At 41.0% G+C, this 19924-nt stretch overlaps 1 protein-coding gene across 1 annotated transcript; it reads right to left on the bottom strand.

Annotated features, from left to right (window-relative positions):
- Positions 1 to 350: 350 nt before the first annotated feature.
- wdr19 (WD repeat domain 19) lies at positions 351 to 13625 on the bottom strand. The gene is made up of 36 exons (XM_083971605.1): positions 13530 to 13625; positions 12399 to 12490; positions 12229 to 12294; positions 11970 to 12095; positions 11644 to 11759; positions 11401 to 11516; positions 11177 to 11257; positions 10662 to 10774; positions 10387 to 10560; positions 10229 to 10299; positions 9967 to 10139; positions 9461 to 9581; positions 9255 to 9361; positions 9030 to 9146; positions 8661 to 8816; positions 8404 to 8551; positions 7884 to 8094; positions 6155 to 6314; positions 5911 to 6021; positions 5548 to 5657; positions 5414 to 5471; positions 4926 to 5072; positions 4755 to 4837; positions 4580 to 4663; positions 4341 to 4487; positions 3796 to 3920; positions 3508 to 3617; positions 3208 to 3276; positions 2999 to 3076; positions 2060 to 2156; positions 1834 to 1958; positions 1600 to 1681; positions 1334 to 1484; positions 1118 to 1241; positions 912 to 988; positions 351 to 683 (listed from the first exon to the last, which is right to left on the bottom strand). The coding sequence occupies exons 1-36, from the start codon at positions 13536 to 13538 to the stop codon at positions 569 to 571; spliced, it is 4050 nt and encodes a 1349-aa protein (XP_083827731.1). The 5' UTR covers positions 13539 to 13625; the 3' UTR covers positions 351 to 568.
- Between the last annotated feature and the right edge of the window lie 6299 nt (positions 13626 to 19924).

Below are 19924 nucleotides of genomic sequence, written 5' to 3'. Positions count from 1 at the left end.
TTCGAAGCATCAGACTGCTGGAGGCACATGTACTAAAAAAAACTCAACTGAAGAACCCATGAGGTTGTGAGAAAGGAAAAACTGCAAGAACCTGAAATGAAATGAGATTTAACCCTAACCCAGATTCACTGAGAGTTTTGTATTTTCTGTTGGCTAAAGATATTTCATGTTACTGCTTAATTGAGAAAATAGGACAAATGTTTTGTTAGTAGTAGAAGTTAGTAGAACTGACTAACAAGGTTAAAACTGAAAAAGTTAATCATACTATTCAAAATATTCACTGAATCAGAAAAATATCTTTATTATTTACGCATTCTCAGGCGATCAGTTTACAATGGTTACTGAAAATCCACAAACTAAAAAAATCTTAATTTTTACAAATATGAATAGAGAATGATGTAAAAAGACTAACAGGTAACAAAAAAGGTTTTATTATACAGAATTTCACCTAAATAGACATTAGATCTTTTTTATCTGCTTTGTCTTTTGGTTGATATCAGTTGTGTCATACAAAATATTGATAAATTCCATTTAAACTATATAATTTATATATTGAAACATGTTTTAGTTATTGATCCAGTTCATTAGACTGCAGGTATTTGCTACAGTCAGAGACCTTCTTCAGCTGGTTGACACTCAGAGTCTCAGAGCACATGGGACACGCCGTCTCCGTCTCCAACAACCTGGAAAACAAACAACTAATTGAGTGGAGAACGTGACTATGAAGAAGAGACTCACCAGTGGCGACTATTGGGATATTATAATATACAGTAACCCTAACCCTACTAAAGGACTAATCTGACACTTGCTGAAGTCATCAAAATGTATTTAATTTTAGATAAACATTCATCATGTGTTATAAGTTCCTTTAACTACCTGAAAATGGATGTTTATGTTTGTGTGTCACTTACAGAATGAACTGTGAGTAGAGAGCAGGAAATTCACAGTGAGGACACACAGACCAGTCTTCCTTCAGCATGTGACGACCCTGAAGAGGAACAAAGTGAACAAAGATCAGATGATAACAATAAAGTGTAGCACTGTTTTTTCCCCCCACATTTAAACACATTAAAAAAAACAACACACATTTGAGTCTTTAAATGTCTGGTGTTTGTACCGTGGCAATGCAGTAGGGCAGGTTGTTCTTGCAGGAAATACACAGCAGTTCATTCTGTGGCAGCTGGAAGCCGCAGAAAGGACACGGAGTCGTTTCCTCCTCCAGCTCTGACGTGTCTGGGCGTCTGCGATGTGAACACACACACAGAGGGTTCAGAGACTCCGAGTGGAGCAGGTACAGTAGGTGAGGTAGGTGTGGTGGACACTGGTCACTCACCGAACCATAGCCTCAATCTTCTTCCTGTACTTCGAGTCAATCTCATTTCTGTACTCTGGTCTCATCAACATGGCGGCAAAGCTGAAGGCCGAGTTCTTCAACCCGGCACGATGACACTCGATGACCGCCGACGTCAGAATGGGAACAACATCTACACACAAACACACACACACATACACAATGATGAGACATGTAGATGATAAAGATTCACACACTTTATTAAAATGTTAGCATTGTGAAACAGCGATTTATCTGCGTTGACTCACGTGCCGGAAACTTGCTGATATTGTTGCTGACACGAATGAGCATGCGCGCTCCTTTGAGATGGTCTCCCCTCTTCACATGGACCTACGTACATAGAAACACAACATTCACAACATCAAGGACGATACTCTCACATTTGTTATTTCAAAATAGAAAAGCTGTGTGGTTAAACTTTCATACTAATATACCCAGAATGTCATAAAAAACATTTATACGTGATGGTTTCATGTTCTGACCTTCACCAGTAGGTAGGAGTGGAGGATCATCAGGTTTGTTGCCATCTCAGCAGGGATCTTAATCTTCTGGGCCTGAAGCTCCGTGTACATGCTGAACAGCACGTCATGGGCGTTACGGTAGTTCCCTGTTAGAGTAACAGACGCAAGACAGTTGTATCATGTAGGATAAGTTCTTGTGACTGACTAAGACGTTCTGCATTAGTGTTGGTGTGAATTATATTGGGACCTGCACACTGCTCCTCCCTGGCGATGATGATGGCGGTGCGAGCGGCCTCCCTGTACTGCTGCAGCGCCATGTAGAGACGGAAGAGGTACTTGGCATCCTGGGAGGAGGATAAATGAACCACCGGCATTTTAGACAAACGTTTAAAACAAGGCTGCACCTTTTGGTCTGATGATCTATTTGTAATTAATGTCTGATTTTTAAGGCAACAGCTAAGGACACAATCTGGAGCTAATGATCCCTAAAACCTATGGAGGTAATGGAGAGTGAAAGCTGCAGGTCGGAAAAATCTAAATCTCTTCTAACTCTGGCAGAAAAATGTAGGACGTTCTTTTCTCATTAAGCATGAAACAGAGAGAAAACTGGTGTTCTGGGCGTATTTGCAGATAGCAGGGAAACGGTGCCTCTGCACAGAAATAACAGGCGGACACTGTTCCTTATGAGCAAGCTGGAGGAATAAAGGTGTAACTCATGTCCTACTGACATGTCCATGTACATATGGCCTATGACAAGCAAACTGAGCACCTACAGACACATGGGTGATGGTGCACCTGCCTTTCATACTGAAAGGCACATGAATGCAGCTGGCTTCTATTAGCCAGAATGTCAGATGTACATGATTTGTTGACAGTGTCTTACTGGCGTTGACACCTTGAACTGAAATTATGCTCTCTAAGTTTGTTTGTTTTTTTGGAAGTGAAAGGTTGTGTTTATGTCAGTCTCACACCTCTGGTTCCTACCTTAATTGTCAGAAGCTATTAAATTTAAGGAGGAGAGACAGTGAGAGTGAGAACGAGTGATAAATACACAAAAAATAAATAAATAAATAAATAGATGTGTACAATCACAAGTTGATTCTGAAAATGTCACAACAAAATCATGTAGCTGGGAAATGAGCTGCTTGAATGTGTGAGGGCTTCAGTGTTCCTGTATGTTGATTACCTTGGGCATCCCGTCGCTCTCCCCCATCAGGTAATCTATCAGCTGACCAGTCAAAGAGCTGTCTTTGGCTTGACCCACCTGGAGTGCACACACGCGCACACACACGCACACACACACACACACACACACACACCAAAAACACTTGACTAAATGCTCACTCAATTTTGTATATGCACAGTCCCTGTTAGAGTTTGACAGACAGCTCTCACCGTCTCAATGGCCATCTCCACTGCCAAGTTGTCGTCTGTGTTGGGACACTTCAGGAAGTGTTTCAAAGCCTTATAGATGAAAAGAAAGGAAGAAAGAAAAAAAGGAAGGAAGAAAGAAAGAAAGAAGGAAAGAAAAAAAGAAAGAAAGAAAGAAAGGAAGAAAGAAAGAAAGAAAGGAAGAAAGAAATAAAGAAAGAAAGAAAGAAAGAAAGAAAGAAAATCTTATATCAGATAAATTATAAAAGTCACAAAAATGGCTGTTGAGTAAATATAGATGAACTAGTAGCAGGGAGCTCTTACTCTGCTGTACTGCCCACACTTCTGGAAGAACTTTCCAGCCTGCAGGTGTTTCTTCTCTCCCTCAAAGTAGAGAGCGATGCTCTGATAATCCTCCTGCGTCGCCTCAGGACCTGGAGCATTTACACAATCAATATTCAACTTATAGACCTTTTATTTGGATTTACAACGGTAGAAAACAGCCCGGACCTCTAGCAAAATAGTATAACAGCAAATAATGCACATGGTACATGTGTATCGACCTGTAAATGCCAATATGATCTATACAAATACATTCCCACACAGACTGACCAATGATGTCTGCGTAGACCTCCATCTGTCCGTGCTGCTGAGCCAGCTGGAAAGCTTCATCATTGCACTGAGACAGAACCAGGAAGTGGATGGCTGAGCCATAGTCGTTCAGCCGCAAGAAGAATCTGAGGCACACAGACATGTGTTAAAGGCCGAGGAAAAGAAATACAGAAAATAGAGCAGAAAGAGAGCTACAGCTGAAACGAATTGTTAATGAATCCTTTTGTCAATTGAGCAGAATTTGATTGTTGATAACTTGTTTAACTCATATACTTATACTCATATTTGATATTATTGTGAATTTAATATATTTGAATGGAATGTAAATTTAAGCTATCATCTTGAAGTTGCCTTTACTATTTTGTGACATTTTATAGATAAAATAGTCAAAGAATAACAGTAATAAATTGACAGCACAGAACACATGAGTGCAACCTTTGAATGGATTAGTTGTGATAAAAACACTAACTAACTAAAACAACAGTAGATGGTACTAAAATCAATAATGATAGCATGGTTATGTGCACAAATCCCTTCTGTCCTACCTAGCCACCATCTTTGCTCCATCAATGCTCTGTGTCTCCCTGACGATGCGAACGGCATCCTCGGGGTTGTTCAGGTGGTCCAGCAGCACACGGATCACGTTGTCCCAGTCTTTGGCGCTCTCATAGGCCTGTGCTGCGTCCTTATACCTAGTGCACACAGCACACGACGTCACATCAGCGTCTATTTCAATGATTTGAACCGTCCTCGATGGTGAACCATTCAAAGGAGAATAACCTACTTGCCATCGGCCTCCTTGGCCTTGGCATACTGCAGATGGATCCTGGGAGAGGAAACGTGTGGGAGCAGCTCTCCCACCTTCGTCCTGAGTATGGAGTACAATAACATAGATAAAATAACATATAGGAGAGAAACTTCCAACTCTGTATGTTGGTGTATGTTAGTGTTTGCCTCACCAGTTCTTACAGCGAATATAAACAGATGCAGCCTTGTCATAGTACTGGCCTTTCTCATAGAGCTGAGCAGCTTCAGAGAATTGCTGTAAGAAAACCATAACGTATGATATGGAAAAACACCAAAATATGTAATTTATCAGAAGAAAGAAATGAGGTTGTCTCTTTCTTTACCTTCATGCTCTCCAGTATGGCTCCACATTCCTTCTTAAGGACTCTGCTCGGGTGCTGAATAGCCTGGGCAGCTCCTCTCCTGATGTCCCCCATCCTGATGGACATCCTGGCTACGCCTGCTTGACACGCCTCATCGTGATCCTGGAACTGCGCAGCGAAGGAAAGAAAATCAGAGTAATTCAAGGTTGTTCAATTTTTTCATCACCATTGATCTGACTGCTTTCCACAAATCCACAAATCATATGAAAGGATCTAACCTTATATACAGAAAATCTAGGCTCTCGATAAGATTAGCCTTCTTTGTCCTACAGCTGCAGGGTGTGTGTGTAAACTGAACCATGTTAGCACAAATAATTGGCTGCTGAAATATTCAACAAGAATAACTATCATAGTGTCAGACATCTGTAGTAATCATGGTCCAAAATGATCCTTCATTAACTTGTTATTATTGCCAAAAGATTTGTTCAAACACAGTACAATACACTTACTTTATTATTGTGGGTCATGCCTTTTTCATAATGTGCCAATGCGTTCACATAGTCCCCACTACAAAAAGAAAGAAAGGTTTAGATGGGCCAAGTCTGCTGAATGGTGTGTATGTGTGTTGTGTTTACACACTTACATGAACTCCAAGTGAACGGCATATTCTTTGGATATGAAAGGAATCTGGTCTTCAGCTAGCCTCTTCGCTAACATCAGAGCGCTATCCCAGTGCAACAGGTCTCTTCTCATCTAAAACACATACACACACACACAACCTTTTGGACCACTTGAAAAGCTTGAAATGTGAGGAAGCATGAGGAACATGTAGGAACCTATTTTTTTGTTTTCATTTTGAGGAGAGGTGACATTTAAAAACATCTGTTTTCATCAAAACTGTGCATGTGGTTTTTCGGCCCACCTGTGATACCTTAATTTGGAACCACTGACCCATTTTATTCCAAGGATAAACCTAAATAAAGCAAAAGCAATCAGCAAAACAAACCTCCAGAGCGGTGATTGGGCTGTTTGAGGACAGGTAGAGGTCCTGAGCCAGGTTGTATTCACCTAGGAACATGGCAAAATGTCCTGCCAGTAAATTCATGTCCTCTATACCCTGGAGAGAGAGAGACACAGACACCAAGAGAGACAGATCAGGGGAGAGGAAGAATGTCGTGTTAAGAGAGACAGAAACATTGTTGTGTTGTGTTGTTGAGTGTGAGATATTTAACCCACTCTGTGTTTTGTACCTGGATGCTCTGCAGTGAAAGCACCATGCCCACATTGCCACTCATGCGATAGACCTGGATGGCCAGATCCACCTCCATGTGGACCAGACAGGCTTTGCCGAGCTCTGCCCAGTCGGCCTCAGTGCCTGCAGACTTGCACAGAGCCAAAGCCTCCTGGAACCTGGGCGCGGGAAACACACACACACAAAGAATTTGTCTCTAGTCTCAATGACTTGACCCAGAGTGAAAACTGGAATATGTTATGTGATAATGACATTTACCGGCAGTGCCTCAGTACAGTATGTATGCACAGGCAAACATCCTGGCACAGAAATTCAGCATGTGTTGTGAAGGTGTAAAGCTGACTCTATTTAGATATTATTGCACATCACTCTACACTGCTAAATAGTGGGCAAGGTATAAAAAAGCAAGCCTACAGAAACTTCAAGTGGCATATAATGATGCCATGCGAATACTACTTAAAAGACCTAGATGGTGCAGTGCAAGTGAGATGTTTGTGGCTGCCTGAGTCAACACCTTTCAGGTAGTGCTGAGAAACCTAAATTAATATAATAATAATAATTCCCAAATTATGGAATCTAGGCCATTACTAGATGAGTCAGAGAACAGCGTCATCATGGCTCTAACCAATCAGAGGAAGAGCTGTACTCGCTACACATCAAGCCTCAGGGAGCACTGGTATATAACCTGTATAATAATTTGTTTTACTTAAAGGGATAGTTCACCCAAAATTCAAATTTCACTCATTATCTACTCACCCTCATGTCGACTAAGGGCTGGGAGAAGTTTCAGAGTCCTCCGTGCCTTCTCTGAGTTACAGCGGGGCTCGGTGCAGCACTGCATGTCCATATGACGGTTACGAACGGAGCTCACATTTCTTCGTCCAAAAAGACACACCAAAAAACATCCAAATACCTCCATAGTGCTCCTCTGTAATGTCCCTCTTGTATTGAAGCCCCGACATGAGAAATTGTTCAGAAAAAAATTAAATAAGTCTATGTTTTAAGCTTGTTTGTAGCGGAAGCTCCCAGTGTTGCTCTGCTGGCCATGAACTGGGTGTCGATGCAAATCGCGCGAGATTTGGACGGACCAGGAAGAGCAGTGCTAGGAGCTTCCGCTACAAACAAGCTTAAAACATAGACTTATTTAATTTTTTCTGAACAATTTCTCATGTTGGGGCTTCAATACAAGAGGGACATTACATACGAGCACTATGGAGGTATTTGGATGTTTTTTGGTGTGTCTTTTTGGACGAAGAAAAGTGAGCTCCGTTCGCAACCGTCATATGGACATGCAGTGCTGCACGGAGCCCCGCTTTAACTCCGAGAAGGCACGGAGGAAATTCGAATTTTGGGTGAACTATCCCTTTAATCTGTGTCTTTTTGTTTTGTGTTGTACTTTCCTTCTAATGGACCATGACTCTGCAATAAAGATATGCGTGTTGTTAGGGAGAAACAGACAATGCACATACTGTACTTTACTGTACTCGGTCCAGTCTTATCTTTCCACAATTTCAAAGATTATTTTTATATTTTCAAAAGCTTGAAAGTAGATTTGAACATATCCTTCTCAACACAGCTGTAGTTTTTTTTGGATCATTAAGTAATTGGAAGTGATTGGAGAATTGACAATACACAACAATCAACACAAGCAACATTATTGGCATTTTGACCAATAACAAGAGTATTTGAAAATTCTTCTTTAACAGCAACGTTTAATAAAAACTGACCTTTTTAGCATGAGTGCCTGGGTGAGATGCTTTGTGAGGTCTGGGGGTGAATCTGTCGATGTGCTGTCTGAGTGCTGGAGGAAGGAGTGTGTGCTCAGAAACACTTCGTTGGTCTTGCCACTCGCCCTCTGACAGGTCAGCTCCCCATTGTACAGGAGCAAAGGCTTCTGGGAATAGATTGCGGTGCTGCCCACCAACACCACCTGGGGGCCTGGGCAGACAGAGTGAGAGACATTAATTCAGTGTAAAAGATCCTTCCAGTTGTCTCTCTCCAGTCACATCACAGGATTAGAAGAGGATGAGTGTTTTAAGGAAACTAGAATCCAGATTTTTCCATGTATTGTTAGAAAATCATATCTAGTTTTAGATATATATTAGATTATGAAATGTGTGACGGAGCACTAATTGAAAACCAGCGGGATGTTGGAGGAAAGAAACATTAGACAGAGCTGTACTCTCTGTTTAATTAGCTAGAGGTAAACATTACAGAAGTACAGTAAATGTGAGTGTGTCTTATTACCATATATTGTGGTTTTATGCAGGGCATAGGTGTAAACCTTGTCGTTGTCATAAGCGACAAACACTCCTCTGTCAGCATGCCAGTTGTCCCACAGCACTCCTGTGATGGTGGGAGAGAAGTTGGGGAGCTCGAAGGAGGAGTCTGTTGTCTGGATTGGATGGACACACAGACACACACACATAAGATTAATTGTTTTCAAATGTAGTAAGTTGGTCTCAGGCTTCAGGCTTGTGTGTTCAGTAACCACATGTACTGACATTTGCAGGGGAGAGCAGGAAGCCGCTGTTCTTGTCATCGATGAAGACCAGTCGTGTGCCATTTAGGTCAGGGAATACTCTCCTCACGCCGACTGGGTGGCTGTAGCTGCTCACAGTCTCCCAGTCCTCCACAAAGACACATACCACATTACCTGACTGAGAAAAAAAGAGTGGGAAATAAAAGCATCCATTAGAAATAGAGATAATTAAAAAAAAATACACAACCATTGCTAGGTAGGGATAAAGGGAGACAGAGAAGGTTAGGAAAAGAGAACAAATGAATTCTTTAATTATAGGTTGTGACAACCTTGAACTCTGACCACATGACAATGATGTAAACTTGTGGGGTGAGCATGTGCTGAGTCTTACATCGGTGCCGTAGTACAGGAAGTCAGGGGTGAGAGCGTGGCAAAGGATGCGACCTTTTCTGTCATCGTCTGGAAACAACTTCATCTGTTTCTTCTCCTCATGGTCTTTGCCTTCAATCTAAAATACACACACATACAGTATATACACTTGTAGTATATCCATCCTAAACAACAAGACTGATAAAGCCTTCATTGAAAAGTAAAGCACTGACACCAGACAACTCACCATGTGCAGCTGCACTTTTCCCTCAAAGAGCGCTGCTGCATAGTCAGAGTTAAGACACATGCTGGCTATCGTCCCCAAATACTCAACATCCTTTAGTTTGTGAAAACCTGAGTGACACACACACACACAGTTCAGCAAATGTGCAGATATTTACATGAGCAAATTCATTCCTAGACATACACACACAAACACACAAACACACACACCAGGTTCTTGGTCTACCAGTGCATAGAACCACGCTCTGTTGTTCATCCCCACAGCTACATGGTACGGTCCCACAGCAATGTAAGTGGGCTCTACGTCCAACTCTATGGTCACAGGGGTTTCCTAAAAAAAAAAAAAAACACACATCAGGGAGAGATTAAATATTGAATCTGCTCAGTCAGCAGTATCCACCCAAGAAGTATAGCTCAGCCCTACATACTGTATCTTACTCTTGTTAATCATGTCTTATTTATCTGTTCTCCAGTCAGCCTTGACTCTTATTATATTCCAAATGCTTTACATTTCATGGTTCAATGATAGAACTATACATTGTATTTGCACATGCACAATAACATAGGAATGACACGTTTCCACCACCCCTCCATCAAATGTTTTTACAGGATGTACATGACATATTTGCATGACAACCTAAAATGTAATGCATTTGTCTGTTACGTTACATGTTCTCCATATTGTTGATAACGTGTGTATTTGTGTCTGTCCTCACCCCCTCCACTTGGTTGGAGACGGTGACCTCCAGCAGGGAGGTGAGGTAGGCCAGCCGGGTACCAAAGCTGTCACAGAGGAGGGGCAGCTTGGTCAGGAAGACATGAAGGGTCCCTTTCTGTGTGGACACAGCCAACAGCTGGCCATCATCTGTCCAGCTCAGCTGGTCCAGCCCTGGTCCAGGGGGAGAGAGTTTGGGAGGTCAGATGAGAGATAAGTAGATGACCCAGTGACAGTTTGGCTGTAAAAGACGACTCTCTCACCTTTGGTTTCATCCTCCAAACTAAATATATTGCTGATGTCTTTAAGCTCAGACAGCTCGTGGATCTTTATGCTGTGACAAGAAACATGTGGCTTTAGGTTTTCATGCAAACAAAGACAGAGACTGAAGATGCCGTCTCATTTGAAAGCCTGATTGTACCTGTTGTCCCCACAGGAGGCGGCCTTGTTCAGCGCTGGTGAGATGGCCACACTGTTCAGACAGTCTTTGTGGTTGTGAGCCTGGTAGAGCTCCTCTCCGATCTCTCTGATGTGAGTGGAAATAACCACAAAGTATCCGTGGGAGAAGCCGATGAGTATGTACCCATCACCGTACCTGGAAGTGACAAGCAGGGAGACAGAACAAACTCTTCTACCAATATCTCACAGACATAATTCAATATCTAAGCTTGGTGATGTGCCCGAGTGTGTGAGTACCAGCGATAGGACACAATATTTCCGTAGCGGCGCTGGAAGGTCAGTTCTATCCGGTTTTCTGGGTCGTTGACATTGAAAAGCATCAGTATCTTCTTGTCCACAGACACACTTGCCTGAAGAGTCAAAAGTTGCAGGAAGGTAAACATTTGCAAAGACATGACATCCTAAATCTCTGCTCTTAACTTTTATCTTTCACTTACAGTCTAAACTGATAGTGTGTATGCTGAATTACTTCTCTGTTATACCCAAATAGTTACTGCCCTATCTGCCCTGGGAATCCTCTCTGCACACAGTACAGATGAAGGCACATAGACAGCAGAGAGTACTTTGACCTGGTTTGACAAATGTAAACTTCCTCAACATCAGACACTAGAATGTGAACATATTGTAAAAATAAAAATAAAAGATATACATGTATATATATATATATTTATATATTGTTTGATATAAAACTACACTCTGTACACATAAGAAGAATGTGGTTAATAGTTAGTGAAAAAAAGCAGAAATCTTACAGTGCTCTCTCCCTGAGCAGACCTTTCATCCGTCTTCATCACTGAAAAGCAAATCTCGGCAGGCTCACCACGAAGCGTTATCTAAAAGGATAAGGATATTAGAAAGACAAACTGGATCCATTTTACATCCCCTCTCTTATTCTCCATCCTCTATTTGATGATTCTGTGCATTCCGATATCAACAGTGACACAGCCATTATGCTATGTGAATGCTTCAGTTCCACCTGTCTGATGGTGTCCCCCTCGTGATTGCTGATGCTCAGTGTGCTGTCGTCGCTGCCCAGAGCCAGCAGGTTCTGAGCACTCCAGCAGCCACACGTGATCTTTTTGGTGTGTTTTCCTATCACGCAAGGAGAGAGAGGAACAGGGAAATCAACATGAGATTAGAGACGAATAAAAACATAAACAAGTATCGATGTAGTTTTGTTGTGTGTGTGTGTGTGTGTGTGTGTGTGTGTGTGTATTACCTAGTACAGGGATCTTGCGTGACGTCTGTTGATTGTAGATCAACAGGTTTCCTTTGACTGTCCCGACTGCCAATAGTGGGCCAGTCTTTGACCACAAGACGAAGGACATTTGATCTCTGTTGTAACAAATAACAGCAAGAAACAAACCAAGAGCATCAGAAATAATCAGCCGTCATTTCTCAATTTCGGTAGTTTAACAAAACACAGATAGTTGCTCTGTTTGAGCGTCATGTGCTGAAATTATGAATGCACCAACTCTGACGTTAGATATTGAGCATGAAGCAGTGTAGGTGAATTTTCGCAATTCTTCCTCTTTGGAAATGTACCTCATGCCGCTGTCAATCTGGGACGTTTTATTGACACTAGCATCCCAGAGGTAGATGGAGCTGGATTTTGCTGCTATCACAGCCAGAATGTCTCCATCCTTATCCCAGTCCATACCCACACAACGTCTGGGGGGAAGAAGTAGAGAGGAAAACAAGTGGAAAGGAACTATGGTAAAATACTTTTGAACAAAAAGAGGTCGTCATCTCAAGGTATTTCGATTAGAAAAGTCAGAGCCAATAAAGATCTTGCCACACATACCCTGGAAGGGTAAATTCAGTCCACTTGTGTCCATGTCGATCAAAGATTTTCACAGAGTTGTCCTGTCTATATCAGAAATATAATGCATCACACCATCGCACTTATGCATTTAACATTTTTACATTTTCATACATATTTCGATCGATTCTCTGCCACAACAGTTTACTCACCCTGCAACAGCGATATAGTTACCAAGGGTTTTCTGCCACCTATACAGCAGGGTAGAACCTGCCCAAGCTTTGTCGGCAAGAACGAAAACACTCTGTGGATGCAAAGATTATTTTTTAAGATTTACTCTATTTGTTAAAAGAGTTTTTTTTCTATATTTATTAGACCCTTGATCCCACTATACTCCTCTGTATTTTACACTGTTGTATTCTATTTTATTGTTATGGTATTCTTTTTATTGAAAAATGTAAAAAAAAAATAAAAAAAAAAATAAAAAAATAAAAATATGTAGCCTATCAGCTGCTCGAACTAATTACCCCTGGTGGGATTAATAAAGTTACATTGATTGATTGAGAGATGCAAGTGAGTGGAAATTAAGTGACATTCATTGTTTTCCCAGGAGAAATATAAATAACATAGGTTTCATACCCAATAACAGTCTTCTTCTATCCTATGTCTGCTCTTGATCATACAATTCAGAACTTTTGAACACCATTTTTTAGTATTAGGCTAAACCTAAAGCAATGTTACATTTCTATTCCAAAAATTAAAAAAAGTGGTAAAGTTAGGAATTACTGTGAGTGAAAACATATTATTTAAGTGAAATTGTAAACTGAGGTTAACTGTTGGAATTGTAAATACCCCTCGAACTAAAGGTATGCTGACTGTGTCTGATTAAGTAGTTGAAATTAGTTACAAAGGCCGATATTTGACCTACAACGTGTAAAAAAAATGAAGCTGTTTAAAACAGTAGTACCCTACATAGAGACAACGCCATCTCAGCTGTGTCAACAACGCAGACTAACATTTTGACGAACTGTGCTGTGATATTTGTGGCCATAAGCAAACAAACACCGTCGTGAAGGAAGACCTGCCCTCACATTTGGGGAGAAAAAGAACTGTCTTCGATAAATACACCTTCAAAAGCAGTTTACCTGTTGACTTTAACGCTATAGCCAATAAAACATTAGATTTAACTAACAGGAGTCACCCAATGTAAAACGACACATTAGCTTTTAGCTTGAGTTTCCCAGGCTAATCAATGCTAGCTACGTTCATGCATCAAACTCTACGTCGAAATCATAAACAACGAAGTAATGCTGTCATTTGCATTTTCTCCCGCTTGTACTAACCTTCATCATCGTGATATTTAGTTCATCTTTTAAACTTTAAATCGATCTTTTCTGTTCAGAGCATCTTCGACATCTCTGTTGTGCGTATCCCAGAATGCATCGCTCTGAAGCGTCCGCAGAAGCGATGTCATAGCAACAGTGATCAGCCAATGAGGAGCGTGTAGTCAAATTAACCCTTAGTGGTCAGTAATGCTGAGTTCAGGATGGTTTTCATTCAGTTAGATTAAAATAATAAAATAGGTTATGATGCATTTAATTGCAGCTGTGGGTATTTTATGTTTGAGAAATGCAACAAAACTTTTGCTTTGATTCGATACCACCAATATCAATAGCAATACCAACAACAGGCGCAGATATCAGTGGAATGTTTTTGTTAATATAAGTCCTAAATAGTCCTATTTTCCGTCAGCAATCACTTACATGAAGTATTTCAGCCTAAACACGAGTCTCTCCGTCACTCTGCTCTGCTGTAACCCGAGGAGAAAATTTTCCTTGTGGGATACAAGTGTTATCCAATGAGGAGAGAGAACGGCATGAAGGGCTGTGTGTGCAGCCAAGGGATGCGCGTGAATGTGGTGACGTAGCACGAGGACCAATTGATGCCTGACAAGGGCGGGGGCTGCTAACTCATGGTGCGTTCAAAGAAACTCGTACTTTGTGTTTTTCCTTCCTGTGAAGTCATACCAGTTCGATCTGGTACGAGTTCACGGGTCGGAAGTTACGAGTGGCCGTTATAGGGAACTTTCACAGACAACAGGATGGTAAAAACACGAGCTACGGGTTACCTGGAACGCTACCAAGTCGTAGTTGTGACTTGAAGCTGTAACTTACGGTTTCAAAAGCCTGCCTTGAACGCAGCATTAGCCGAAACGGCCGTGAAGCTGATATCTGCTTTAACATGTCAGGAAGAGAAATCTTCATTACATTTTCACATGGGTGAATAACAAATGTTCAGTATCTGAAGACCTTGTATCAGTTCTATCAATAGTTTGGGTATAGCCTATTGGTCTGTCCAAAAAAATATTACAGCCTTGGGTTTCACAGAGTCAGTCAGTCACATCTGTTTTTTAATATTGTCAATTAACTGCTGATAGTATTTCATACATATCAACCGCTTGGTAGAGTCACATGAGAAAAAACAATAAACAAAGAATATAGAAATAAACAAATAAATGTACATATAAAGATAGACTGTTTATGAGCAGCAAATTTGTACTATACAATCAGTCTTATTGATTCATTTTCATTGTCATTCTTTCCTGGTTTGTGTTAATTCTGCAATTGATCACATTTACTCTGTTTACTGTTGGGTTGGGCCTGTTTTGATGTACGACGCACCAAGCCAAATTTCCCATGTAGACCAGTAAAAACCATTGACGATGAGATGCTGATTGATATTCCCATTTTCTGAACAGGGAAGAAAGTGAAGGCGTGAATGACAAAACAAATGACGGGTGAACTCCATTCAGCTGCTTCAGTCTCAGGGTCCTGGTGTTGTGAATACTGGCTCACTGTCACATAAAAAAAAAAACCTGTTACTGACTCACAATCCTGTCAGAACATCATGTAGATTTAAGATTTACAGGCACAGAGTCCTTCCATTTGAATTAAGATAAACAGATTGTGAAGCTGAAACAACAGATGCTGGAAAGTCTCAGTGTTTCCTTTGCAGCATACACTATAAAGTTAGCCTGGAGGTATTACACTGTGTACATAATGTCTGAGTGTGCAAGCAGCTGTGTTTGTTGATGAGTTATGTTGCTTTATGCACACAGCATAACAGCCCAAGCACTGATTTGAGATCTGCATCTGGTCCCTCTGCTTGTGTCTGTACAGTAAACAGTAAACTGAGCAATAAACTGAGGAAGCAGGATGTTACAGTGCAGACATTTATCAGATGTTTTATGGAGGCCAACACAGAAAGTAATGGGACTGATATTTTCTATTGTCAAGGCCTATATGAATTCCTTCTGGTCCAGTGGTGCACGTGCAACTTTTTAACATCCTCAGGCTGCAGAACTGACACTCTCTAGATAAATGTTGTAACTGTATGAACTCCTAGCGGCCGTTTCTCATGGCCAGCAGTGACACGGATCGGAAAACACAGTTACTGGTATATTAGTTCCATTAAATATCATGCTGCTGTGTGTTATTTATAGGCAAAGACCATAAAACAAAAGAGATTGGACCCCCGACAAGTGCAGAACAAACAGGAGCAGTGGCCACATGTCACCTGTTTGAGATTATGATTTGCTGTATGGAGTTGTTCATTAAACCTACAGAAGATATGTCTCACATGGGAGGGCGTACAAAACACACAGCACCGCACACAGTAAAAAAAACTACAAAATCACCACATGTACTCCAGAATTTATATATATATATATATATATATATATATATATATATATATATATATATATATATATATATAGTTATTTTGTTTACCTGATTGTTTGGAAAATAAATCATGAAGAATGTAGTGACATTGTTTGGACACTTGCCTGCATAAACAACATACAGGGTGCAAAAGTGGCCTTTTGATTGATTTTTGTTTGTTTGAGGACAAACAGCCACTACGATAATATCCATCCAAAGTTTAGTGTTACTAAAGTTTTCCTGAAAGCTGTTATTAGACTTTATCACATGGTGATGAATTCAGTTTAGTTTTTTCCCAGTGACAATTATTGGTTTTCACTAATTTTCACATCTGAAAAAAATTTACAAATCATGTAAAAGTGTGACAAGGACTGAATGGCAGCCAATGAAGACAAATTGGAAAGGTACACTACAACATAACAACATACCCATAACATAATATAGTTGTGCTTCCACCTTAGATCCAGTTGGTGGCAGCCTTGTACAAACGTCTGGTTGTCACTTTCTTTTTCCACGGTCACAGTTTTTCCCCAACATCTGCCCTGTCCCCTCTGTCCTATAAACAACCAATGATGCTCTTTTAACACAAACAGCGTTTTTCAGAGTTTGTGCGTCAACAGTGAAGCTGTTCATCTGAAATAAATCAAGGTTAGCTGCTCCATCTCTTGTGTGTGTTTTCATTATTGACGAAGCGCAGGAGCACAGAGTGACACAGCACCTTCTGTTGTATTGATGGGTGGATGACAGCTTATTTTTCCTGTATAAACCTGGGAGCTGGGATGAAGTGCTGGCTGTGTGACACGGATATTCCTCACTGTGCTCTGGCATGCCTTAGCAGAATACACCCTGCTGACTCAGACCTCATTAAGATGCACTGAAGGGAGCAGCTGTATGATTTCCAAGCAAAATGGTAAAATTAGAGCAGAGATGAAAAAAGAAAAGCGATGAAAAATGAATGTTGTGAAATGTTTTTTTGTTTTTTTTGCCATTGAGATAATAAAGCCCAGATGAGTAGTGTGGCTGAATGCTTTTGCAGCGGTAGTGCTACCTTCCTTCATCAATTTAATACAGTGATGTTGTTTTACTGCAATGACTTGTGGAAAGTCTGTGATTTACTGTATGTGCACATATTTTTCTGCCCCTGTAAACTGTGTTGAGGTCAAACCTCATGTGCCAGGGGAAATTAGCTTCAGATGTTTTTCCGCTTGATTTTTATTCCCTTATATATAAAAAAAAAAACAAACAGAAAAATATTCCTGTCCCACAGAGGATTATGGAGGTTGCAGGTGTTACAAAGAGTCCTGATGGACATTTTTCATGACAGGCGTTCACATGTGCAGGATCTTTACTCTCTGACCTCTGCCAAGGAGGTTATGGTTTCACCCATGTCTGTTTGTTTGTCAGCAGGATTACGTAGTAAGTAAGGAGAGGGCAGACCTCCATCGAGGCCAAAGTCAAACAACACACACTGGACTTATAAAATAAATCAAATTCATGGTAAATGATCCAGTTCCCAGTTCTACCCCCAAATTCAATTGGTTTTCCCCTTGCCCATGTTCCTAACCTCCACCAGTAGCTAGGTAGGCTACAACCAACAAACGTTCTGGAGCTTTCCACTATTTCACAAAATCTTCCTCAGCAGATGGAGATAGCACAGCTGACAGTGAACTGTAGATACTGAGATTTAATCTGCAGAGGAAGATCGTGTGAAGTGATCAAGAGCTCTGTCTCAGCGATACATGGAAATAATGGTGAGATTGTTTTGTCAGCTACCATCTCTGAGACTTTAAAATCAACAGATATTCTCAGGCGTGTTAATACGACAAAGTGGAATCATGTATTTTCTCTCTCAACGGTGAGATAGACTTAGAAAGAACAAAATAAAACTCTTGAAAAGACAGTCTGTCTTCATTTCCCCCGAAGCTACAAGGTGGAAAAAATTCTTATAATTTTATTCCGCTCACTCAGTCCTGACAGCACCACATACTATATTCTCTACCATCACCCTCAGGCTCTTCATTGAAGCAATATGATGTTTATACTGTGTGACATATTGAAACTCAAGGCTCCATATGGAAGCAAAATGCTCAAAATGTCATTTCCCCAGAAAGGTCCAGCTGTTTGTCTGTTTGCAGGTTATTTCTACATTTCGCTGTCGAGCATTCGGAGTCAGACAGTGCAGCACTTTCCCAGTGTCCCTCTTGTTCCCGTCAAGTGAAATGCACTCAGGTGCTGTTAAGGCGGCAAGACAAGGTCGCAGGCATCATTTCTCAGCGCCACCGGGGGCTGGTTTTGATTTAAAGCTTCCCCCGCAATAAATAACAGAATGAATCAGTCGGCTACTGGCTGCTGTCCCGGGGTTAAAGTATCCGCAAATTATGTGCATTCCTCTTCCTCACACACTTGTTCCATTCGACGAACACTTCAACTTGCTGCAGTGTCTCTGGCTCAGGCTGCAGCTTTAAAGTTAGAGTATCCACACTCAAAAGTAATGAGGATTCATATTAACCTCCAGGCCTAGAAAATGGATTCAGAACAGAAACCTTTGCACTGCAATAGCCACTACTGGGGCTGCACTGATGGGGGACGCTGTTAGAAATAAGAGCCACATATAAACATACAAATTTATACCATAATGGCGTTTATAGCGACTGTGACAAACGTAAGCGGCCTGCAAAAACATCTGCTCCATAAACATGATTTAACTCTTATTGTTAAACTGTCACGCATTAGTACTTAACACAGGAACCGAAACAAAAGTTAAATCACATCTTGACTTTAATGTATAAAAGACCAATAACAGAATTTTACAGCAGCATATATTTGTACATATATAATTTATACTGTAAAAGAGGAGGTGAAATATTTTGGTACAAAAAGAGGAGATGAGCAGCTGTACCGTTTCTCACCAACCCTCTTCTTTATCTGAATTCATGGTACAAAAAGAAACACACAGTTACACATGGTATACTATTTAGTGGCCATTGTATAATATACAACATAACATACAGATTTTACATGTATTTATGTACATAATATACTTGAGTATATACTTTGATTTGGAATGTCTTTATTTTTAACCTCTCCGACAACAGCTACACAGCGGAGGTGACACACTTCTTCTGCTGTGATCTTAAGAGAATTACTCTAAATAAACAGCGGGCAGGTCTGAAGGGGGAGAAAATAGAATAATGCAGCGCTGCATTAGGCTTGAATAAACATCAGCTCAGCTGTGGGGGATTGCTAGCCTGCCCGTCTCTGCTTTTTAGATGTCATGCTGGCAAATTTGGGAGGCTTTTCAATTTTCACTGACTCCTGGGGCACTTGGCTTTCAGCGGTATGGTGCAAGTGTGTGTGTGTGAGAGAGAGAGAGAGAAGTGCATCCTGGGGGCTACATTAGCTCTAGATCTGTCAGTTCAGACAGGATGCCTGCTTTGCCTCTCAGTGTCCAGAGTTAGCTTTCTGTACACTACACAGACACACACACACAGAGACACACAGAGACACACACACACGGAGCCGCAGCAGATTGAGCTTAATGGTCAACATGAATAACATATACAGCATGAACTTGCAGTCAGAAGCTCTGTATCAAAGACATTTCGTGTCATGTAAGTTCACTTAAAGTCCACAAATATGAGCACATGAGGTCGCTCCACAGGATTCATTTTCTGCTCGCGTCTCCTGCTTTGTTTGCAGCTGCGTCAAATCTAATAACACTTTGAACTCGACATCAAACAAAACGTCGGCAGCGGCTGAATCAACGTTATTAAATTCATGCTCTCATTATATCGTCTGTTGTTCATTTTGTCAGGGTATCCAGTTCTGCTCTAAAATGTAGTGATGCATGTATTTGTTTGCGCTTGAGTGCATGTGTGTGTGTGTGTAGTGATGAAATGGGAAAATGGGGATGAGGAGAAAGCAGCAGGGAATTGAGGATGTGGAGCGGGGAAGGGGGAAGATTCTCATTTGAGATAAAAATATACCCCTTGCAATCTCTGCACACCCAAACACGC

The sequence above is a fragment of the Trachurus trachurus genome, assembly GCF_905171665.1.
Source record: "Trachurus trachurus genome assembly, chromosome: 1".
Lineage (NCBI taxonomy): Eukaryota > Metazoa > Chordata > Actinopteri > Carangiformes > Carangidae > Trachurus > Trachurus trachurus.
The sequence above is the reverse complement of the archived record's forward strand: the minus strand, read 5'-3'. Positions and strand labels throughout refer to the sequence as shown.

Excerpts from the sequence above, each read along its gene's own strand:
- wdr19 (XM_083971605.1), bottom strand. Across the intron at positions 9,582-9,966 it reads TCTCCAACCAAGTGGAGGGG|GAAACCCCTGTGACCATAGA; the intron begins GTGAGGACAGAC and ends TTTTTTTTTTAG. Across the intron at positions 1,959-2,059 it reads CAGGGAGGAGCAGTGTGCAG|GGAACTACCGTAACGCCCAT; the intron begins GTCCCAATATAA and ends TTACTCTAACAG.